Consider the following 25,256-nt stretch of genomic DNA (forward strand, 5'->3'; position numbering starts at 1 on the left):
ATGAAAAGGAGAATCAGACAGCCATGGCCATGGACAGTTGTCTTATATCAGACAAGATGGGCAAATATTCCACTTGCAACATTTCAACAATTCGTATCCTCAATTCCCAAATGATTAAAAAGTGTAATTAAAAGGAAAGGTGATGTGACACAGTGGTAAACATGCCTCTGTCCTAACTTATTTGGAGTGTGTAGCAGCCATCAAAATCCAAATGTGTTTATCTTTACAAAATACAATTAAGTTGATCAGTGAAAACATTGGAAATCCTTTCTTGTTGCTTTTGTCAGTTAAATAAAGGTTAAAGATAATTAACAAATCACAGATTCTTTATTTTATTGCATTAAATAAAATGTCCCAACTTTTCTGGAAATGGGGTTGTAGTTTTCTGTTGATGTATTAAACTGATTTAAACTTTTTTTCAGATGACATCAGTGTAAGCTGTGAGGATGTGACTGGAACTGTGGGTGAAGAAGTAACTCTCACCTGCAGCGTCTCTCTGAAGAACTCTGGATGCTGCATTAGATTCTATAGGTTTCAAAACTCTGAGAAATATACTGACTCCACAATCTGTAGAGAAGAGTTTCTGTGAACAGAGAAACAGCTTCACATGCAGCTTCAGTCCAACTACAGTAATGACGGGAGAATTCAGATTAATTTTCTTTACTGTGTGTGGAGGGATATTATATACATTCACTGTGAACATAACGGGTACAGTAATACTCTTGTTTATAATTCAATAAATGTTTGCAACTGTACATTTATTTTCAATCTACTAACAGTGGTTTAATATCTGTTCACAGAGCCCCATAAACCAGAAACTGTCACTGAAGATCCTGGTAAGAAATATATTACATTGTATTATAATTATTTCTACTGAGAATGAATTCAGGTTACTTACACAACACAGAAAGATGCTATATAGTTGTTTGAATTTTATGTTTCTGTATAGAGTACATTTAGATATGTGTACAAAATCTAACAGCAGCAGAAATATATTGTGAAGTCTGTGACAGTAACAGTGTTCTGACAGCATTTGACTGCATCTAAAGAGATTACTGAATATTCTTAATTTTATTATAAATCATATTAAACAGGTCGTGGATCTACAGCCCTTATCGTCACTGGTGCTGTTGTAGGCTGTTCCTTCGTCGTCATCGTGATGGCAATCTTTTGTGTAAAGAGGTTCAAAACGCAACAACCCTTCTGGATTCCAGATGAAATATGAAAGATGTGCTTCTGCAGAACCAACAATGATGACAGTAAATGTTCAGAGAAACTAAATGAAAGCAAAGAGTTTTGTTTTGTTTTTCATGTAAAGATCATTCAAGTGATAATATTCAGTTTCATTTTACAATGATAGATCAATATATATTGATCAGACCAATTAATCAGCCAATATTTGGCCATGTTGAGATAATCTGCATCAGATAATAATTCTGCTTTTGTGTTTTCAAAGACTTCAATAATTTGAGTAAAATATTTGTATGTTATCAGTTTTGAGTGTCATATATCCACATTGTATATGCCATTGCATTTGCCCATTGATTTTGCAGGATCCATCTTGGAAAACAGTCTCGACTAATCGAGCCACGAACGCCGTCGATAGGATAGCTGGTCGATAGGAATTACGTTGTGAAATCTAACATAGCACGGCGTTCGTGGCTCGATTAGTCGAGACTGTTTTCCAAGATGGCTCCTGCATGTAAACGCGTAATGTACTGTCTTTATAAAGTATCTTCTTATTAAACTGTCTGTACACTTACAAAGTTCTCAATGTTTCGGTTTGTATGTAAGGACCCTCATTATGTTACCGTGTTAGTGTGAGGCTATTTTGAGCCTTGTTAGTGGTATTAACTAGCGATTTATTTTTACTTACTCTGTGCCCCATATACTAGTGTTATGAGCTAAAATGTTTTTAAAGATAAAACTCTATACATTCGATTTTCATGAAAACGCATCGCAGGGAACGATCGACTCGGTAACCATGTGTTAATTAAGCCCAGGTTCATTTTTCACTTGATTTGTCCTTTAATGCACACACATTAGGAGCAGAGTAGTGAGTAGTTAACACACACACTGCAAACGTGGATACACACACCCAGAGCAGCAGGCAGCCTTTGTGTGGCGCCCAGGGAGCGATTAGGGGTTAGGTGCCTTTCTCAGTCATTTCCCACCGGTTCTGGAATCGAACCAGCAACCTTTGGGTTACCAGTTCAACTCCCTAACCACTAGGCCATGACTGCCCCTTCAGACCGTTTAGCATCTCTCTCAAAAAAAATGACCAAAGGTTTCGATATTTTTCCTATTTAAAACTTGACTCTTCTGTAGTTACATCGTGTACTAATACCGACGGAAAATGAAAAGTTGCGATTTTCTAGGCCGATATGGCTAGAAACTATACTCTCATTCCTGCGGCCATGGGTGCAGCAGGCGCAATGATATTATGCAGCGCCTGAAAATAGTCCCCAGCTAGGTAACTTCCAAAGTGACCGGCACTAAGTTTGTAATATCACTGCGCCTGCTACAGCAAGGAGAGCCAAAAGGTATGTATCATTTGATATAATTTGTTTTAGAAAATAAATTAATTACATTTACATGCTAAGAAAATACAACAACAATTTTCTGGTGATACCATGAATATAAAGTAGTAGGCTAATCAAAAGTTAAAGCATTAGGAACCAAGGTAGCCTTTTTGTTTAGCCCTTACACCTGGAAGGCATTTTTAAATGGTTGTTCCTCGGTGAGGAATATCTCGTGATCGTTCTCACTACTTGATGTGTCTATTTAAATGTTATAAACTATGATGCAAAATAGTAACGCCTATGTTTCATGTCGCAGTTTCTCCCGGAGCTCGTTATAATTTGTTGTTTTATTTAACATGTAGTATTATTATTTTTAATTAGAAGATGTTTTAAGATATTTTGTTATAATTATAATAAAAAATTTATAATTGGGGGGAAAAAGTTTTACAATGCATATTTGTTAACTATGCAGGTTTAAGGGTTAACCATGGATAACATGACCCCCCTTTAGAGTTTAGACAAATCCATGCCCACAATTGTCCCGCAGCGAATATATTACAAAACAATGATTTCATAGCCATTTCAAATGCATGTTTACTGTGAAAGTCTCCCTCATGGAAGTACCTCGCTCAAGGCACAACAGTTGTGTCTTGAATTGTTTGTAATGATGGAAAATATTAGACAAACTGCAGGCATTCATTCTTTGACACATGGTTTAACGACTGCATGTGATGCAATCTATTAAAAACCTGTTTAACTTTGATGAGGGAGAGACTGACAGGTTCTTTATTGGTGGATAAGGTTTCCTCCATTGAGTTTAATGCCTTACAAAGAAGAAAAATTTCCCTGTTGTTTGTTCAGATGTGCAATAGTAAAGGGAAACAACAACACCGCCTTGACTCTTTGAATGGCAGTCATGCATATTACTATTATAGTATTGAAGAGTAGAGCCATTAAGTCCAAGTTACTAAAATCCTTGACATATAAGCAACGATTCTGATTGGTAGTAGGCTATATTCACTAGGTGGAATCCAAATAGTCATTTTGAAAGTGAAAGTAATAGCCTGTATTTATACACTGGTGATCGCTGTAGAGACAGTCAGACTGAATGAACTCACACTGAAGACACACAGACCAGAGGTGAGCAATAACTCTCTCTCGACAGAAAAATAATATCCTTTATATTTATTAATCCATAGACTCAAATGATGGCAGACTTGTTGTTTTTGGTTGGTCTATTAATGGACTTGATTTAATCCAAACAAACTTTTGCTGATAAATTCTGACGTTTCTGCTCAACTTTCAGTAAATCGTCTTAATCTACTATTTAATCTCTAGCACTTCCTTATTAGTCCTAGTTGTTTAAGTTTCACGCTTTATGCAACTTTCTGTCATTTTTTTTCTATTGCAGAATCAAAACCATGAATGCTGTAAATGCAGTGCAACTGTTCATTCTGGTTTGGACTTTTACTGCTGTCTGTCAAGCTGATGGTAAGAGAATAAACTTTCCCCTAGAAAGAGTGTGTGAGAATTTTAAGAAGGGACTAAAAAAAATGTTTTGGTTCATATATACACACACACACACAAAAAATAATAAAGATGCACAATATTCAGTGGAAGTGAATCTGATTTTCTTATTAAAGTTACAGACATTTTTTATTATTGTTCAGTTGCTGTATTATATGATATACTCTGTTATTTTTCAGATGACATCAGTGTAATCTGTGAGGATGTGACTGGAACTGTGAGGAAAGAAGTAACTTTCACCTGCAGCGTCTCTCTGAAGAAGTCTGAATGCTGCATTAGAGAGTATAAGTTTCAATATCCTGAGAAATATACTGGCTCCACAATCCGTAAGGAAGAGTTTCCTCCTGACCCCTGTGAACAGAGAAACAGCTTCACATGCAGCTTCAGTCCAACTACAGTAATGACGGGAGAATTCAGATTCTATATCCAAGCAAATTGTGGACGAGAACTAACAGAATTCACTGTGAACATTACAGGTACAGTATTTAATACTGCTTTTTATAATTCAATAAATGTTTGCAACTGTACTTTTATTTTCAATCTACTAACAGTGGTTTAAAATCTGTTAACAGAGACCAGTAAACCTGAACCTGACACTGAAGATCCTGGAAAGAAAGGTAATATATTGTATTATACCACGGGACTGTTGAATGCTTGATACTGATTGGTTGACGAATGTCAAGGTGTGAAATTATTTTCCAGTAAACGCACAGTGATGAAGTAGCTCAATGTCTGTCGACCGCATTACAATTCCATATCACTTCGCCAACTTATCTCAGCTATTTTATTCAAAGACACTGACCAAACAAATATGACAAACAAAAGGATAAAAATGACAAACAACTTCCATGTTTTCCCTTCTAAATGACCTTTTATTATCTATGTAAATCACGCTGTTGTTCTTCAGCTCTGTCTCCGCACACACACACAGATGATATGTTCACACGTATTGAATCTTGTCAGCGCTGCCCGCAAATTATCAATAAAATAGTGTAGCGACTGAAAAGATACATGACATTTCTTAGTTGTGAGTTGGTAACATCACTGTTTTTGAAGTAGTTAAACAGCTTTAAATGGCTCAATTGGTATGGAAGTAGTTCTACACGCAAGAGCATTTTAAGGACAAAAACTCAACAAATGTCTTGAAATAAAAAACCTGTGATAAGATTCAATAAATGTTTGAAACTTTCATTTTCAATGTACTAACAGTGGTTTAAAATCTGTTAACAGAGACCAGTAAATCTGGATCTGACACTGAAGATCCTGGTAAGAAATTACATTCCATTATAGATATTGATTATTGAGCTCCAGGTTAATTATGGAACACAGAAAACTGCTCGTTAGTCTCTTTTCAGCATATTAAGCATTTTAAATCACCTGTGAATAAATGGTTTTAAACAATGTCATGAAACATTTTAAATGTACTTTTCCAGAAGAACCTGTCTTGGATCAATCAGGAACATCTCAACATGAAAAAGCAGAAGGTCGTGGATTTAAAGTTGCTGTCATCGCTGCTGCTGTAAGCTGTTTTATCATCGTCATTATGCCAATCATTTACAAAATTAAACAAAACTACAAACAGAAGAGGGACAACAACCCAGAAAATATGATCTAATGTCACTGACTCAGCTGTACGAAAACATTGAGTTTTGTTTGACTTTTAGTGAAAGACACAAACTTTATAGGAACTCCATAAACTATATTTGTACATACAGTACTATCTGTTAAACCTCAAACTACTGAACTAGATAACTCTGATTTCTGTGAAATATTGGTATATTAATGATCTCTTTGATCAGTGTGTGTGTGTGTGTGTGTGGCCTTAATGAACTTAAGCCTGTGTGAACATAAAGCAGCAAAACTGTGTTTGCTTTTGCTATTTTTTTTTATTCTTCTGCCATTCAAAGAATGTATATAATGAATGTTAATTTTGTATTTGGTTCGTATGGAAATTTATTTTTTACTGTTATTATTCTACACATGCAATTTTCTAATGATGTAAACAGTGTTGTATTGCACAGCATGTTTTACTGTTTTAAAAAACAATGGAATGAGGAAACACTTGTGTTTCTCTCTAAAGATGAATATCTTAAACCTCATGGACAAGTTGTACCAGTGAGTGGGTGAGATTCATTTTCTGAGAAATGATTTACTGTCTCATAAAGTGAGAAAAAGAAAGACTTTACACAAAACTTAAATTAAAATCCAGTGTGTAGCAGTCAGTTATTTGAATATAACTGTTGCAATGCATTATAGCAGAGTCATATATTACACACACACATGAGGACAAAAATAGAGTGAAAATGAAGGAAACACTAACTTGTTTTGTTTACTTTTTGTTTCTTTGACTTTCTTTATTCTTTAACTTTGTTCCTGGTCTTTCATACAGTATGTGGTTCGCTTGTAAAAAGTTCTGTAAGGACCGTGTTTGTACATGATGGCCTAGAATAAAGAAATAAATAACTATAATGAAATGCACTTGATTCTTGATTGTGTTTTAGTAGGTAATAATACAGCACTATAGGTCAATTTGTTAAATAGTTTCAGAATTGTTCATTTGACAGTAAGAAGGCTACTTGATTACGTGAATAATTAAATCCCTTTTTTTAATTATAGGTCATTTTTAATTTATAGGTCATTTTAAGGGTGTTTAGTAAATGCACTGACGCCTCAGACTAAACAAAGCTCATACCAACTCTGAATTTCAATATCATACTCATGATTAGGCCTATTTATTAGCCAACTTTTAAGCTTGGACTGATTCGCTGTCGAGTGATGCTGAAGGTCTGAACTCAGTGTAGAATGAATGGGAAAAAATAGATGAGACATACAGACATTTAGCATTAAGATGTAATGAGAATTAGCCATTTTAAATGCATGTTTATTACAATGAAAGCCTAAAGCATCATGGGAAGCACCTCGCTTGAGGCACAACTGGTACATTGTATTGTTTGTAATGATGGAAAGTTTTATACAAACTGCAATCGGACTTAAACCAGTTAAACGACTGCATGAGGTGATGCAATCCGTTAAAAACCCTGTTTACCTTTGATGATGGAGATATTTTACGATGACAGGTTCTTTCATGGGTGGTGTTTAAGTTTATTAGCCTGCGTTTATACACTAGAGTGAGCTGTAGAGAGAGTCAGAGTGAATGAACTCACACGCTGAAGACACACAGACCAGAGGTGAGCAATAACTCTCTCTCAACAGCTAAATAATATCCTTTAATCCATAACCAGCCACAGCAAGATCAGTACATGCATGGTGTTTTTGTATTTTGTGATTTACACATTTCAGATTGCAGATATTTCATAATGCCTTTGAAAATAGAAATCTTGTGATTTTGCGGTTATATTTTGCACTCATGAGTTCATTCAACACCTCAAAATTAATGCATGAATCATTATGTGTGAAAGCCCGCAAAATTATTTAATTGTGACATTAAGTTTTTTTTTTCTCATTTTCTTATGCTTGAAGTGAAGTTATTACTGTGCAATTATCATTCTCAGTAGTATTAGATCAATTATAAGTCATTAAAAATGCATTAGAATATGCTGCCGTTTTTTTAAGCATGCATGAAGAATAATTAATTAAAGAAAAATTAAATTGTCATCCTTTAATCACACAGTTGTCATTTTAAACTACTTTAAATCACGATAATAATTGTCCATGTTCAAATGATTGCAGAATTTTTGTTTCCTAAAAAAACTGATTTAATCTAAGCATTTATTGATTGAATTAATCCTGATAAATTCTGACATTCTTCTGAGTTTTCAGTAAATTGTCTCTACTTTAGTAGCCTACTTCCTTATCAGTCCTTAAGTTTCACTCTTTGTGGTGTTTATTGATCAAACACTCTGAACAAATAAATTGTTTGAACTGGCGTGTAGCCTCTTTATTCTCAGAACATACAATTCCTTATCAGTCCTTAAGTTTCACTCTTGATGCAAATTTCTGTCATTTTTGTCATTCTGTCCTATTGCAGAATAAAACCATGAATGCTGTAAATGCAGTGCAACTGTTCATTCTGGTTTGGACTTTTACTGCTGTCTGTCAAGCTGATGGTAAGAGAATAAACTTTCCCCTAGAAAGAGTGTGTGAGAATTTTGAGGAGGGAATAAATATAAGATAATGAAGAAAAAAGATCAAATCATATTAATATATATATTTAGAATTAAGATGTAATGAGAATTAACACATATAGATTTAATCATAGATCTACATATTGACCTTATATAGGCCTATAGATTTACACAATAGAGGGAAATCCATTAGAGTCAGGGAGCAGTGTCACCCATAGCTAAAGATCAAATTATATTGATGTTCTAATGTACAAAAACTCACCGTATAATTTTTATCTTACTGACATGGACACAGACACAACAGGTCTGGATGTGTTGTGTTCAGTTGCTGTATTATATGATATACTCTGTTATTTTTCAGTTGACATCAGTGTAAGCTGTGAGGATGTGACTGGAGCTGTGAGTGAAGAAGTAACTCTCAACTGCAGCGTCTCTCTGAATAACTCTGGATGCTGCATTACAGTGTATAAGTTTCAATACCCTGAGAAAAATGACTCAATCTGTAGAGAAGAGTCTCCTCAGCGCTCCTGTGAACAGAGAAACAGCTTCACATGCAGCTTCAGTTCAACTACAGTAATGATGGGAGAATTCAGATTCTTTGTGCAAACAAATTGTGGAAATAAAAGAACAGAATTCACTGTGAACATTACAGGTATATAATTGTCACGTTTTGAGCTTGTTTGTTCATGTTTAGAGTATGTTTCGGCTCTGTTCTGTAGGTTAGTTTAACTTTATAGTATGTGTTAATTGGTTCTTCCCATGTTCCCAGCCTGTTTGTTGGGAGTTTGCTACTTTTGGAACACAGTAAACAGCTGTTTAGTGTCTAGGGATATCATTATATTTATCATTTTAAATAGCCTGTGAATAAATGATTTAAGATGTTAAGGTCTAAGAAGGAAACTGATGATCATAGTTTCCAAATTGTGAAATCTCTCTAGATATTTCAGTCAGAGTGATTTTAGAGATATTTAGATTTGGTCTGTCAAGAAATCAGTTTGATCAGATTCTCAGCAGCAGAAATGTTTTGTGAAGTTTGTGTGGAGAATCTGACTGATGTTTGATAGGCTGAAGTTGAGTTCATGATTTAAACAATTATTTAAACCGTTTAATTGCACCTTTCCAGAGTCAACATCAATAATAGTAGAGAAGCAGAGAAGAGAAGGAGACGATACAAGATCTAAGAACGCTGTCATCGCTGCAGTTACAGGCTATTTCATCTTCATCATCATCCTCATCATAATGACAATCATTTACAAAAAGATGCTTCTGGGCGAAAAACCTGATGATGACAAGAGCAACTGTCCAGAAAATGAGATCTGACTCAGCAGAATGAAAGTATTGAGTTTAGTTTGACTTTAAATGTGAAGATCATGAAAGACAAAAGCTTTATAGGAACTCCAGTAAACTATATCTGTACAGTACTATCTGTTAAACCTCTAACTACTGTACTATAAAACTCTGGTTCTAGGTTTTCTGTTGCTGTTTTATATTGATTTCTGTGAAACAATAGCATATTATTGATCTCTTTGATCAGTGTATGTACAGTATTTGGCTTTAATGAAGTCAAGCCTGTGTGAACATTGAAGCGGTGCAGCAAAACCCAAACTGTGTTTGGTGTCGCTCTTTTTTCTGACTTTCAAGGAATGTATATAACGAATGTCAATTTGGTAAGAGATATTATACCTTAAGTATGGAAATGATTTTTACTTCTAATATTCTGTATCTGCAATTTTCTTATGGTGTGAACAGTGAGTCTTTGTACAGCTTCTTTTTTATTATTAAAACAAAAATAAAATTGGAATGAATAAACACGTGATGCTCTCTAAAGATGAATATCTGGAAACTTTTTTATCAGGTGATGGGAACACAGAACAGTATTTACAGTATACAAGTTAAACTAGTAAAGTGGGTGAAGGGTAGCTGCACATAGATGATCTGAATTTATGCCTTATTTATTTAAGTAAAATGTACTGTTTGTCCAGTAAATATTTAGATATTCATAGATTTTAGAAGAGATTTGCATGATTTTAGTTTTAGTATTAGCCAAAGCCTAATGATTTTAGTATCATTATAAGTTAGATTAACCTTGAGATTGCATCTTTGAAATATGATAAATGAATTGTATTTATGCATTTGGCAGATGTTTTTTTTATCCAAAGCGCCTTACAATCAAAGTTTACATTTGATCAGTTCATGCATTCTCTGAGAATCGAACCCATGATCTTGTCTAACCTTTATCACCAGATACTCTTCTGTTTGAGTGACATGTTTACTGAGAAATAAAATTCCTAATGATCCAGCTGATAAAAGCAAACTGTCTAGTGTTGAGCATTCAGAGTTCACATGAGATCACTTAAAATGTGTGTTAAAGCAACACCAAATAACTTTTCCTCTTCGGTCGCCCTACAGGTTGAAAGCGGAATAGTCCATTACCGCTGTCGAAAATACTTTAGCCTACTGCAGCCTACCGTCGCTGTTTATGGAATGAACGATGTCCACAGACAAGGTAGAGTATGTTGCATGATTTTATGAAATGTATTGCGACATCAGAAACGAAGAAAAGCTAAATAATGACTATTACAACGCTTGCCGTAAAGCAAGTCAAATTTGCAGTTTCTTATGTCTCATTCAAACTACAGAAACGCAACCTGGTCTGGCAAACTTGCGATTATAGCAGATATAGGGCCGCAAAGCGAATGCATAAGTGCCTTTTACCCTGTTACGACTTGATGAACCACTGAAACGATTTTTGAAACATTATTTTAAGGTAAAAAAATCATCTTTAGTGTTGCCTTCAATCAGTCCAAAACAACTGAAACGATCAGATGAAAGGGCCACCATAGAGTTTTCAGAGAAATTCAGTCTGGAACATATAAGAACATTTCATCAATCACAGCAGAAGAGGGTCATAGATCTGAGGTTGCTTTCTCAAAGTCATTTGAGCATAGGACCTGGCAGTGGCTGACAGTCTGCCTTGGCAAGTTTCAGAAACCATTTATTTTTGCCAGTTTTTCTGTTCCTCCCTCTCTAGCTCATTTAATATGCATCTGTTGAAATGATTATGTTATTTTGTATGATTGATGTTTTGTGGCCGGTTATCCCAATTAAAGCAGTCAAATGGCTGTGATCACGACTGGTTGTTTACTGACGTTGCTGGACGCTCAATATAACGCGTTGTCTGTCACACTCACTGCAAGGAAATAAATTGTTTTCTTTCTTTGAATATGTTCTCTTGCATTAATCCTTGTGTATGATTCATGTTTTAGCGCCGGTTATCCCAGCTGAAGCAGTCAAATGGCCTTCAAATGCATGAAGCCAAACATTTTTAGGTCAGTGAGGATGAACGAATGGAAAAGTATCGGTGAGGCACACTATTATTGTACAAATCCCCAGCCGAACTTGAGTATACTTGGCTGATGTATGCGCAAAAAAGTTTAATTCGGCAGCGTGCAGTTAAGTTATGGGTGATTCTCCAACTAGGAGCACTTTTGGCACTGTGAGTTTATGGAAAATTCACTCTCTTAAAACACTCTTAAAACAATCTTCCTAGCTTCATTCATTTGTCTTCTAACACAATATAACAGTAGGCAGTTTTAGAATTCCATGGATTATTATTATTTTTAACTGTTTTTCTGAAGACAGCACCCCATATTGACTGAAAAACACAGAATTGTTGACATTTTTGCACATTTATTAAAAAAGAAAAACTGAAATATCACATGGCCCTTAGTATTCAGACCCTTTGCTCAGTATTTAGTAGAAGTGTTACACTTTTAGGAATGAAGCGATGTCACTTCCCGGGTCAACACATTTATTTATCTGTATAAAACACATAGAAAGCATTGTTCAAACATGGAGCACATTTCTCTGCACTTGCGCGCTTCATCTCGTGCTGAATATTACTTCTATGCTCTTATCCTGTGATACCTTTACAAATTATAAACAATCACATGTCTGATTGTCTGAAAATGTCTAAGCTGGTACGTAACACTAGGCGCATTACTCTTTATACAATACTCAATTCTCAAGAAATACATGCCCTATATACACAAACATTAACATAGATCTAAACATGTGCCGTGCCTGCTATAAAACGACATAAAAGGAAAGGTCTGATGAATACCATCATTAAAGTATTACAAACTCTCTTTTTAAAATGAATACAAGTGAATCATTAAACATAACCATGAAAATAGCATTTGGAATTAGTAAACAGTAGATATTCAGATCTCAGTAATAGTTTAGTCTACATTCACATTACTCTAGCATTTATAACTGCACACATATTTTAATACTCTTTCATATCACTGTTTTAATTCTCTTTTAATCCGTTTTTACTCTTTCATGAAATATGCTAATGAACTGACTATATCATGAACTATGTTTCAACCGTTTAACAGTTACTGTGTTCTCACTATAAACTCAGAAAATGATTAATAAAAATGTTTTACCTCTGAATCTGACTGGAGTTCTTATTTAACAGTACTGAAATCGTTTTTTACATGTAATGGCTGACAAAGTAATGCTAAATGAGGGTAACAGGTCTATGCACGTGGACTAAGAACAGACACGTGTGCCTCGTTAACTCAGACTGCCCAGACACGTCACTACACACGACTTAATAATGTTCGTACACATCTATTTGGTTAATTATCTCTCATCACGCACTCACATGTCGAGTATATATCTTTTTAGGCCTTTATTCCTCTGTTTTGCTCACATTAAAAGTTACTAATTTTCCTCTTGAGTTGTTAACACTATCGTCCGCCATTTCACGCACGACACTTGTAATCACAGTAAAAACTCAACTTTTCTTCACGTCTCAGGCACGAACTACAGCTCTATAAGAATACAATACTGTTATGAATTTACTAGTATAAAGATTATTGTCAGCTTACCTGTATAAAACACATAGAAAGCATTGTTCAAACATGGAGCACATTTCTCTGCACTTGCGCGCTTCATCTCGTGCTGAATATTACTTCTATGCTGCTAGCTAGTCAGCCACTCATGCGCCGTGCAACTCCCGGCTGCCCCCTGCTGATGACTCCGAGTTTCACCAAATTGAACACCATGCAATAAAGTAATACAAGTAAATAACAATAACTTTAACAGTTCGAAATTTAAAGGGGGGTGCACTGATATCTGTCCCGTTTTACATTCTTAGTGCTACACTCTCCCCCACAAAATTAAATGTCTCCTGACATTTCTGGGAACAAATGAACATTTCTTTAGAACACCTCAGCCATCCAAGGCCTCCAGTAACCCTTAGTCTGTGTTACCTGACTCTCTGTTACCTTACAGTCTCTTTTTACCAAGGACGGTTGACCCAATGTATCATAACTCAGTACAACAGGCTGATGTCTCAGTCTCTGGGGTCGCGGTCCTACCGCCTGTCGCTCTCCTAGCGTCCGAACCAGCGGGTCGGCCTCTGATTCAACATTCTCAGACCTGTCAAAACTCACATCAGGTCTCTGAGATTGTAGTGGCACATCCTCTTCGCTATGTAGTGGCACATCCTCTTCGCTATGTAGTGGCACATCCTCTTCGCTATGTAGTGGCACATCCTCTTCGCTATGTAGTGGCACATCCTCTTCGTGACGCTGTGGACTCTGCTGAGGCTGAAAAGGCTCTGCTAGAGGATTCAGTGAACCCTGTCTTTGCCGTCTCCCTCGGCCAGGTCTGAGATGCCACTGGTAGCGGCCACTGTATTCGTCGCTGGAGGTATCACTCTGCTCTAGCTGTTGCTGTCGTTCTGGCTTGGTTCTTTCCTTTGGAAAGCTCTGGGAGTCCTTCTGTGGCTGACGAATCTCTGCTGGTGGCTGGTCAAGAGGAAGGAAATCACAGGGCAGCAGAAGATTTCTGTGAACCACTCTGTCTCTTCCTTTACCATTTTCTGGACTGATCTCATAAACTGGGCTGTCATCAGCTTTTCTCTCCTTCACCTTGTACACTTGGCCCTCCCAGTAGGACTGGATCTTTCCAGGACCCCCTCTGGGAGTGAGGTTTCTGAGGAGAACTCTGTCGCCGGGGTGAAGGTCTCTCCCCTGGACTTTTCTGTCGTAGAGAACTTTTCCCCGAACCGCCCCCTTGACAGCTGTTTTTGCCGCAATCTGGTATGCCTCTTGCATTCTCGTCTTCCAATGACTCACGTAGTCATCATAGGTGTCATGGGCCTCATCTTTTTCCAGATTGAATAAAAGATCAATAGGCAGGCGAGGAGAACGTCCAAAGGTAAGGAAATAAGGCGCGTAACCCGTTGCCTCATTCTTTGTGCAGTTGTACGCGTGGACAACTTTCGCGAGGGACTCCTTCCAATCCTCCTTCTCCTCGTCCTCCAAGGTACGCAGCATGGACAACAGGGTACGGTTAAACCTCTCCACCTGCCCGTTACCCTGGGGGTGGTATGGTGTTGTGTGTGAGCCCTGGATGCCAGAGAGTTTTTTCAAGCTAGCCATCAGTCTGTTCTCAAACTCTTTGCCCATGTCGTGATGTAGTCTGCTTGGGAACCCGAACTTGAGTGCAAAGTCGTTGAAAATCTTGTCAGCTACTGTTTTGGACGATTTATTCCTTGTCGCGTAGGCCTGCGCAAACCTCGTAAAATGGTCCATGACCACTAATATATACTCATAGCCATGCTTGCATTTCTCCAAATGCAGGAAGTCTATGGAGACGAGCTGGAAGGGATAAGTGGTCTGGATGGGCACAAGAGGTGCACGGCTCTGCTTACTCGGTTTCTTCTTCTTGAGACATTCGCACACATTACTGACAAAATGTTCAACATCTTTGCTCATCTGTGGCCAGTAAAACCGTTCTCGTATCAGGTCAAGTGTCCTTTCGACCCCCAAGTGACCCATGTCCTGGTGCAGTTCTTTAAAGACCAGCGGATGATAAGCTTTGGGGAGCAGCAGTTGTTCTCGACGGGAAGTTCTGCGGCGCAAGACACCATCTGGACCAACTTGAACCTTGAGCCATTGTTTCAGCAGTACGGCCACTGCAGGGTTCTCTGCTTTCACTTCAGTTCTACTTGGCCTCCTGCTCTGTGACTTGTACCAGAGGACTCTCGACAGGATTTCATCCTCCTCCTGTGCTTTGCGGATTTGATCTGTGGTGAGAGGTTGGCTGGTTCCACTGTCCTTCACCATGCTCAAAGCACTGACCTGAATCAACCCCACACCCCGGCAAGGGTTTCTCCTTTCCGTTATGACCCTCTCCATGGATGCACTGATTACATCTTGACTGGCCTCAGCCGTACAGCAACGCATGTAGTCCTCAATATCCAAGGGCATCCGTGACAACCCATCTGCATCGGAGTTGTTCTTGCCTGGGCGGTACCGGATGGTAAAGTTATAATCGGCCAACTCCGCCACCCATCTGTGTCCTGTTGCGTTGAGTTTTGCGGTGGTGAGTACGTATGTTAGTGGGTTATTATCTGTATATACCACAAACGATGGGGCATGGTAAAGATAATCCCGGAAACGTTCGCAGATGGCCCACTTCAACGCTAAAAACTCTAGCTTTCCAGAGTGCAGATGGTACCTCTTCTCTGCTGGACTCAGGGTGCGGGAGCCATAGGCGATCACTCTCATCTTCCCCTGCTGTCTCTGGTATAACACCGCGCCCAGACCAACTTGGGATGCGTCACAATGTAATACGAATGCCTGGGTGAAATCCGGATATCCAAGGACAGGGGGCTTCGTGAGTGCATCTATTAACTGGTTCAACACTTCCTGGTGCGAGTTGGTCCACTGTACAGGTGTCTGCGATGGTAAGTGACCCTTGTTTTTCTTTCCTGTTTTACGGGACTTCTTCACAGTCGGGTCTGGAGTGCACTTCTCGGGGTTGGGGACAGTAAGTAAGTTATACAGCGGGTGGGCCACACGGGAGAAATTGGGGATGAAGGGTCTGTAGTAGGAGAGGAACCCAAGGATCTGGCGCACATCACCCACTGTGGCAGGGGTCTTCTCTTTTAACACCTGCACCGGAGCCATCTCTGCAGGGTCCATTGTGTAACCCTCTCCTGTCACCAACTTGCCAAGAAACCTCACACTCGATCTAAACAGCTCACATTTCTTTGGGGTCAGCTTCACACCATGTTCCTTGTAACGCTGGAGAACAAGACGGATGTGCTCCAAGTGCTCCTTAAAACTCCTACTGTGTACCAGGTTGTCATCAAGGTACGGGAGGCAAATTGTGTCTCTCAGGTCTGCCAAACAGTGCTCCATACTCCTCTGAAACTCTGCGGGTGCCGAGCTCAGGCCAAAGGGTATGCGCACCCATTCATAAAGCCCCCAGGGTGTGATGAAAGCTGTGAGAGGGCGGCTCTCCTCATCCAGATAACCCTGGTGGTACGCTTTACCCTGGTCTAAGACCGAGAACCATGAGCTCCCACCCAAAGCATCCAACATATCCTGAATCCTCGGTATCGGATGGCGGTCGGGGACTGACTTACGGTTGAGTTCTCTGAAGTCAACACAGAGACGAAGACTGCCGTCTTTCTTGCGGACACACACCACCGGCGACGAATAAGGGGATCGAGAGTGTGTGATCCACCCTCTTCTCAGTAGATCCTGCAAGTACTCCTTAACCTCATTGTGAAGAGGCTTTGGAACGGACATGTAGGTCTTTTGGACAGGGCTGGTATCTTGGAGGGTTATATGCATCTTGAGGGATGGTATACAGCCCACATCATCACTGTCAAAGGAAAAGGCTTCACATTCCTCCCTCAACACCCTCCTTACCGCCTCCTGCTGTCCTTCTGGGAGATGACAGAGATCTACAGGGGGGTCCCATGACATTGGTCTTCCTGCCTGCTTGTTATCTGGCTGTGTTCTACTTGCTTCGCTAGACTTTGTCTCTTCGTTGTCCTTCATTACGGCCGTCGTCTCATTCTCTGTTGTTCGCACAGGTGCTGTGTATACTGTCTTGATGGGCTCCAGGTGACCAATCACTCTGTGACGGTCGAGATAGATGGTGCGATCTGTAGTGTTGGTCATGGAGATGGGTATGTATGGCACTCTTTTTTCTGGGATCTGCACCAATACATCATTGTATATCACGCCTTCTGGTGGAGGATTAAGCATGTCAGGTGAAAAGAACATCTGTTGGCCTTGGGCTCGTGAACTTACATGCGCTCTTATATAGACAGTGGTGACTTGTTTTGCTGGTATGGGTACTCTTTTTCCGCCAGTACGAACTACTCCAGTCTCTGAATCAGCGTTCTGCATCAACTTCACCACACGATGAGCAGTCTTCACTGTTATCGCAAAAGCTTTACTCACTTTGTGCGCCAGCTGCTTCCTTTCACCTTCAGTGTCTTCCTCTTTTCTGTTGAGGATGGCCTCAATGACGTTGTAACCGATAATGGGGTCACTGGCAACTGCTGGGTCGCTTGACACTAGTACTGGCACTTGTAAATCATTTGTCTTGGTGTGGTCACTGCCTAGTCTGAAACTGACTTCAATCCAGCCGATATATGGAATGGGGGTGTCATTAGCAGCAAAGACTGTCAGTGTCTCATCTCCCAATAACTCTGAGATGGGTTTGACAACAGTGTGGGGTAGGTGGTTCAGTCGCCAGAGGTCATTCACAATGCTGGATTGTGCTCCCGTGTCCCACAGAGCTCTAACTGGGCAGTTGTCCATAACACAATCTACAATGCATCGGCTACCCACAAGGCTTATCAACTGTGGCTGGTGTCGAGGCGGTATGTAGTTAATCACACTTACAGCTGATGAGGCTCCAGCTGCTCTCTTTTCCAAGGCTGTTGTTGGTTGCATAACTGGGCTAGGTGGTGGCTGCTCGTTTCGGGGCAATTGGCTTTGGACTACTGCTGGCCCCACCTCAGTAGTCCCTGCCCGTTTCCCGACGTGGTTCTGCACCCGCGAGAGAAGTGGCCCTCCTGCCCACATTTGAAACAGTGCGAACAGTTCTCACCTGTTCCTTCCTCCTTGCACTTTTTGCAGCCTCTCCCTCCCGGCTTCAGTCCATGAGGGCGGGGACTTGCCTCCATTACAGCCCGAAACATCTGCTGCATTTCCTTGCGAAGCTCTTCCATCATCTGCTGCGCGTTTATGCTGTCAGGCTTAGTCTCATTCCGCTTTACTGTTTTAATTGACGCTGTTGAATCGGACTCCATGTGTTTAGAGGGACTCTGGCCAGGCGTGGATTTTACCTGAGATTCTGCTTGAAGCTCTTGTACTTTGGGAGTTTTACTAGCAGTGGATCTTTTTCGTTTCTCCTGTCTCTCACTTTCGACTTTGGCCGCCTCATCCACTTGCTGTATCAGTTCCTCATCTGTTATGCTCACATCGCTGAGATGGGGTAGAATTTGGAACTTTACAGAATCGCTCAACAGTCCAGTTTCGATCGAGCGGAGGAACTTGCGCTGAATGACAGCTCTGCTGTACTGCTCATCGGTGTCTTCGTTCGCGGCTTTCCACAACAGTTTCTCTTTCAGCTCGATCGCACGGAATACAAAGTTCAGGGCAGTCTCTTTGGGCTCTTGGGAGATGTTAAGAAGCTGGTGGTAAAGCTCTGTCGAACTGTCTACTCGGTAGTGGCCCTTTAGGATGGTGAGGAGTGCACTGAGCGTCAGCCCACGCTTGATCTCTAACATGTCTCTCAACGGCAGTCCTGGACTGACAGCCCTGATTACAGCCTCAACCACTTCAGTCTGTGTGTGCCCCTTTTGTATTCCCAGCTCAATCTGGCGGACTAAACTGAGATACGACAATTTGTCCCTCTGACCACTCTCTCCAATTTGCCCACAAATTTTAAACTCCCTTCGCATCGTTACCTCCGGCAATGGGCTAACTGGCTCTAGCCGGCTCTTGAATGGTGAATCAGTCTTTAAAAGAGAGGTGTGTGGTGAGAAATCTTTTTTTAGTTCTTCTTTTGTAGCTGGCTTCTCTGATGGGAACACTTTATCTGACTGACTACGCCCCCTACTTTGTCTTTCAATGAATGATAATAAATCAACACAGTACTGTTTACCTTCATCACCATCTAGTTTCTCATCAAGCTCATCCAATTGACACTCGGCCATCCTGATGAGCGCCCTCCGTGTCCTGCTGCGGGACTCTCCACTGTCCAGGCTATCACATTTCAGGTACCTGCAGACGTCAACGAGAGAATCTTCCCCTAGCTGCCACAGAGCTGCACTCACTTTATCACGTACGTTCTGACTGGCGTCCATTTTGTTCAAGGTTCGACTCGTTGGGAAGGAGGGGGTTAATGGTGCTGGTCACTCTGTCGCCTCCTCCTGGCTGGCTCGCCAAAATATGTTACACTTTTAGGAATGAAGCGATGTCACTTCCCGGGTCAACACATTTATTTATCTGTATAAAACACATAGAAAGCATTGTTCAAACATGGAGCACATTTCTCTGCACTTGCGCGCTTCATCTCGTGCTGAATATTACTTCTATGCTCTTATCCTGTGATACCTTTACAAATTATAAACAATCACATGTCTGATTGTCTGAAAATGTCTAAGCTGGTACGTAACACTAGGCGCATTACTCTTTATACAATACTCAATTCTCAAGAAATACATGCCCTATATACACAAACATTAACATAGATCTAAACATGTGCCGTGCCTGCTATAAAACGACATAAAAGGAAAGGTCTGATGAATACCATCATTAAAGTATTACAAACTCTCTTTTTAAAATGAATACAAGTGAATCATTAAACATAACCATGAAAATAGCATTTGGAATTAGTAAACAGTAGATATTCAGATCTCAGTAATAGTTTAGTCTACATTCACATTACTCTAGCATTTATAACTGCACACATATTTTAATACTCTTTCATATCACTGTTTTAATTCTCTTTTAATCCGTTTTTACTCTTTCATGAAATATGCTAATGAACTGACTATATCATGAACTATGTTTCAACCGTTTAACAGTTACTGTGTTCTCACTATAAACTCAGAAAATGATTAATAAAAATGTTTTACCTCTGAATCTGACTGGAGTTCTTATTTAACAGTACTGAAATCGTTTTTTACATGTAATGGCTGACAAAGTAATGCTAAATGAGGGTAACAGGTCTATGCACGTGGACTAAGAACAGACACGTGTGCCTCGTTAACTCAGACTGCCCAGACACGTCACTACACACGACTTAATAATGTTCGTACACATCTATTTGGTTAATTATCTCTCATCACGCACTCACATGTCGAGTATATATCTTTTTAGGCCTTTATTCCTCTGTTTTGCTCACATTAAAAGTTACTAATTTTCCTCTTGAGTTGTTAACACTATCGTCCGCCATTTCACGCACGACACTTGTAATCACAGTAAAAACTCAACTTTTCTTCACGTCTCAGGCACGAACTACAGCTCTATAAGAATACAATACTGTTATGAATTTACTAGTATAAAGATTATTGTCAGCTTACCTGTATAAAACACATAGAAAGCATTGTTCAAACATGGAGCACATTTCTCTGCACTTGCGCGCTTCATCTCGTGCTGAATATTACTTCTATGCTGCTAGCTAGTCAGCCACTCATGCGCCGTGCAACTCCCGGCTGCCCCCTGCTGATGACTCCGAGTTTCACCAAATTGAACACCATGCAATAAAGTAATACAAGTAAATAACAATAACTTTAACAGTTCGAAATTTAAAGGGGGGTGCACTGATATCTGTCCCGTTTTACATTCTTAGTGCTACAGAAGCACCCTTTTGATCTAATACAGCCATGAGTCTTTTTGGGAAAGATGCAACAAGTTTTTCATACCTGGATTTGGGTATCCTCTGCCATTCCTCCTTGCAGATCCTCTCCAGTTCTGTCAGGTTGGATGGTAAACGTTGGTGGACAGCCATTTTCAGGTCTCTCCAGAGATGCTCAATTGGGTTTAAGTCAGGGCTCTGGCTGGGCCATTCAAGAACAGTCACGGAGTTGTTGTGAAGCCACTCCTTCGTTATTTTAGCTGTGTGCTTAGGGTCATTGTCTTGTTGGAAGGTGAACCTTCTGCCCAGTCTGAGGTCCAGAGCACTCTGGAGAAGGTTTTCGTCCAGGATATCCCTGTACTTGGCCGCATTCATCTTTCCCTCGATTGCAACCAGTCGTCCTCCAGTCCCTGCAGCTGAAAAACACCCCCACAGCATGATGCTGCCACCACCATGCTTCACTGTTGAGACTGTATTGGACAGGTGATGAGCAGTGCCTGGTTTTCTCCACACATACCGCTTAGAATTAAGGCCAAAAAGTTCTATCTTGGTCTCATCAGACCAGAGAATCTTATTTATCACCATCTTGGAGTCCTTCAGGTGTGCTTTCATGTGTCTTGCACTGAGGAGAGGCTTCCGTCGGGCCACTCTGCCATAAAGCCCAGACTGGTGGATGGCTGCAGTGATGGTTGACTTGCTACAACTTTCTCCCATCTCCTGACTGCATCTCTGGAGCTCAGCCACAGTGATCTTTGGGTTCTTCTTTACCTCTCTCACCAAGGTTCTTCTCCCCCGATAGCTCAGTTTGGCCGGACGGCCAAATGCATCTTGATTTAAAAATGTTTGACTGGAAACAACAAGACAACAAGGTTAGGATTAGACAATCAGGTACTGACTTCAACAGGGTGGGAATTCAGCACAACACCTGTTCAAGTCGAACAAGCCTTTTGACAAACGTGACAAAAAGTCCACGCCTGTGATACTCTCAAAAGATGAATATCAGGAAACTCTCATCACATACAGTATACCAGTAAAACTAAAGTGGGTGAAGAGTAGCCGCATAGAGATTATCTGAATTTATGCCAATAGATATTCATAGATTTTAGAAGAGATTTGCAGAATGATTTCAGTTTTAGTATAAGCCAAAGCCTAATGATTTTACTATAAGTTTAGGTCGACCTTGAGATTAGTTTTCTGAAATATGAGCAATGAAGTATATTTATGAATTTGGCAGATGTTTTTATCCAAAAGCGCCTGACAATCAATGTTTACATTGATCAGTTCATGCATTCCCCAAGAATCGAACCCATGATCTTGTCTAACCTTTACCACCATATACTCTTCTGTTTGAGTGACATGTTTACTGTCCTGAGAGAGAAAACTAAATGACCCTACAGCTGATAAAAGCAAACAACTGTCAAGTGTCAAGCATTCAGAGTTGAGATCAAATCACTCATTCATCAGATAAAATCAAGTGTGATGAATTCAATCACTCATTTTGAGTCCTCCACAACAAAAGAGAAACGATCAGATGAAAGGGCCATAGAGTGTGTGTGTGTGTGTGTGTGTGTGTGTGTGACAACATGCCAGTGAGAACAGATGGAAAAACTGACTGACTGATTTAAAAACTGAACAAATAATTACATCTTATTTTCATTTAAGTTTTTAGGTACCTATTTAATATCTACTGCAAATTCACGAAATTGCTAAATTCAAAACCTTTTTTACTCATATAAACCATATTTACTGAAATAAAGGGCCTTCTATATAAACAACAAAATATAAAACAAAATATGTATATAAATGTTAAAAAGGACAAAACACAAATAAAAAACATTTAAATTAATAATAAATACAATAATAATATTTATTATTTACAATATTACAAATAAATAATAAGTGAGGTCATCAAAATGTCACTCAGCATTGTAATAAAATAATGATTCACTCTTTTTAGTTTGTAAACATGCCTGAAACACGCACAGCTTTGTGAAATATTTGAGCTTTTCTTTCACTTCTCTGAATCACCACAAAGCTCCAGTTTACTTTCTCCGGATATGTTTCATCATTTCATAATCTATCATTATATAGCAACAACAATAACACCACAGTGATATTAAAACACTTAAGGGTTCAGCTTTTTAAAAGGAGTGGTCATTTTCAGGTGACACCCCATAGACACAGCTCGATTATTATTTCTCATTACTCAAAAAAGTTTGTTTCCAGAAGAAAATAGCGTCACAGTCCAGCTTAACTAAGTTCAGTGATGTTTCATTTTTGTTTTAAAAAAGTTATTCATTTAGTTAATTTATATATATATATATATATATATATATATATATATATATATATATATATATATATATATATATATAAACAGAAAGACTAACATTAGCGTTGATGCTATACTTCTTATGATGAAACGGGTACATCCGGTGTTATAGGAAGTGTTCCCGGTTCCGACAGACCTAGTTTATGCAGCCTAATAATCATTTAACTGATTTGAATAATGAATGTATAATTTTCTATGTGTATGCTAGGTCAAAGAGATGTGTTTTTTAGTCTAGCTTTGAACTGACAGAGTGTGTTTGCTTCCCGGACAATGTCAGGAAGACTATTCCAAAGATTTGGTGCTAAATAGGAGAAGGATCTACCGCCAGCAGTCGATTTTGATATTCTAGGTATTATCAACTGGCCAGAATTTTGAGATCTCAATAGACGTGAAGGACTATAATGCGTTAAGAGCTCGCTCAAGTACTGCGGAGCTAAACCATTTAGTGCTTTGTAAGTAATCAGCAATATTTTAAAATTTATACGATGTTTAATAGGGAGAACCGGGCTAATACGATCATAGTTCCTGGTTTTAGTAAGAACTCTAACTGCTGCGTTTTGGACCAGCTGTAATTTGTTTATTATGCGTACAAGGCAACCTCCCATAAGAGCATTACAATAATCTAGCCTTGAGGTCATGAACACATGAACTAACTGTTCCACATTTTTCATTGAAAGCATATGTCGTAATTTAGATATATTTTTAAGATGGAAGAATGCAGTTTTACAGATGCTAGAAACATGAATTTGAAACGAAAGATTGGTATCAAAGAGAAAACCCAGGTTCCTAACCGACGACGAAGACTTGACAGAGCAGCCATCAATTGTAAGACAGTATTCTAGGTTAGTACGTGTGGAGGTTTTTGGTCCATTCATTAGAAACTCTGTTTTTTTCAGAATTAAGTAATAGGAAATTACTAGTCATACAAATTTTTATATCAGCCAATGAATTCTGTTAATTTCTTGAATTGGAAAGTTTCGTCGGGGAGTGAAGAGATAAGCCCCGTTCACACTACAAGCGACAAAGTGACACGATACCATTCATTTCAATGGGGAGCGGGCGATTTCCGGCGACACGCGCGACAGTGACCGTTGGCGACTGGATGGGGCGTGTCCAGCGACGCGACAAAGTTGAGATCTGTTCAACTTTATGCAAATGAAGAGCGACTTTCGGGAGCAACAACCAATAGGAGTGAAGTCAGTGGAGCACACGTGATCCGTCACTCTTCAGTGCTGAGTCTGACCAAGGCAAGATGAATGAGAAGTTTATTTTAGCAGTCAGAAACTGTCCAATAATTTATGATATGTCTCCGTGTACATACAGTGGTACTCGCCGTGCTGACTCCGAGCCTGAATGGTTTCGTGAACTCAGAAAGACCAGTATTTGCCCATTTGCTGCAGTTAAATAGCCGTGATAGCAAAAAGCACTCGCTGTTTCTCATTCATCTTTAATATTATGCATTTTATGTACTGATTCCATTTATATTTAGACTTTTCCTTCCAAAATGTAAGCTTGTAGCGGCAAGAAAACAGATTTGTTGTCTACAACATGGAGTAACATCCGTGAATGTCACTCTCAAACATTACTAGGCAGCCAGTAGTGGGAACGCCCACTAGCGACCTCACCGCCAGCCACTGGCGACATGCAGCGACAAAGTCGCTTGTAGTTTGAACGCAGCTATATAGAGCTGAGTATCAACGGCATAACAGTGAAAACTAATCCCATGCTTCCTAATGATATCTCCCAAGGGTGGCATGTACAGAGTGAACAGCAACGGTCCTAGTATTGAGCCTTGTGGTACGCCATACTGAACGTGTGATTGATGACATTTCTTCATTTACTGCTACAAACTGATAACGGTCAGATAAGTACAGTATGATTTAAACCATGCTAGTGCAACTCCACCAATGCCAACATAATTTTCGAGTCTATTTAAATAATGTTGTGGCCAATGGTATCAAATGCAGCACTAAGATCAAGTAACACTAATAGAGAGATACAACCACAATCAGAAGATAAGAGCAAATCATTTGTAACTCTAATGAGAGCAGTCTCAGTACTATGGTTCGGTCTTTTACTATTACAGTGAAAGTTCCC

General features: G+C 39.4%; 2 protein-coding genes across 2 annotated transcripts; both read left to right on the forward strand.

Annotated features, from left to right (window-relative positions):
- Positions 1-3,381: 3,381 nt before the first annotated feature.
- LOC311096123 (uncharacterized protein) lies at positions 3,382-6,526 on the forward strand. The gene is made up of 6 exons (XM_084135107.1): positions 3,382-3,662; positions 3,934-4,013; positions 4,229-4,525; positions 4,622-4,666; positions 5,280-5,315; positions 5,483-6,526. The coding sequence occupies exons 2-6, from the start codon at positions 3,944-3,946 to the stop codon at positions 5,662-5,664; spliced, it is 630 nt and encodes a 209-aa protein (XP_083991233.1). The 5' UTR covers positions 3,382-3,662; positions 3,934-3,943; the 3' UTR covers positions 5,665-6,526.
- Positions 6,527-7,191: 665 nt separating this feature from the next.
- Positions 7,192-10,439, forward strand: LOC311096125 (uncharacterized protein). The gene is made up of 4 exons (XM_084135109.1): positions 7,192-7,237; positions 8,038-8,116; positions 8,496-8,786; positions 9,258-10,439. The coding sequence occupies exons 2-4, from the start codon at positions 8,047-8,049 to the stop codon at positions 9,452-9,454; spliced, it is 558 nt and encodes a 185-aa protein (XP_083991235.1). The 5' UTR covers positions 7,192-7,237; positions 8,038-8,046; the 3' UTR covers positions 9,455-10,439.
- Positions 10,440-25,256: the final 14,817 nt, after the last annotated feature.

Source organism: Abramis brama (assembly GCF_963993115.1).
Source record: "Abramis brama genome assembly, chromosome: 14".
NCBI lineage: Eukaryota > Metazoa > Chordata > Actinopteri > Cypriniformes > Leuciscidae > Abramis > Abramis brama.

Excerpts from the sequence above, each read along its gene's own strand:
- LOC311096123 (XM_084135107.1), top strand. The coding sequence starts at position 3,944 with ATGAATGCTGTAAATGCAGTGCAACTGTTCATTCTGGTTTGGACTTTT. Across the intron at positions 4,014-4,228 it reads TGCTGTCTGTCAAGCTGATG|ATGACATCAGTGTAATCTGT; the intron begins GTAAGAGAATAA and ends GTTATTTTTCAG. Across the intron at positions 4,526-4,621 it reads ATTCACTGTGAACATTACAG|AGACCAGTAAACCTGAACCT; the intron begins GTACAGTATTTA and ends ATCTGTTAACAG.
- LOC311096125 (XM_084135109.1), top strand. The coding sequence starts at position 8,047 with ATGAATGCTGTAAATGCAGTGCAACTGTTCATTCTGGTTTGGACTTTT. Across the intron at positions 8,117-8,495 it reads TGCTGTCTGTCAAGCTGATG|TTGACATCAGTGTAAGCTGT; the intron begins GTAAGAGAATAA and ends GTTATTTTTCAG. Across the intron at positions 8,787-9,257 it reads ATTCACTGTGAACATTACAG|AGTCAACATCAATAATAGTA; the intron begins GTATATAATTGT and ends GCACCTTTCCAG.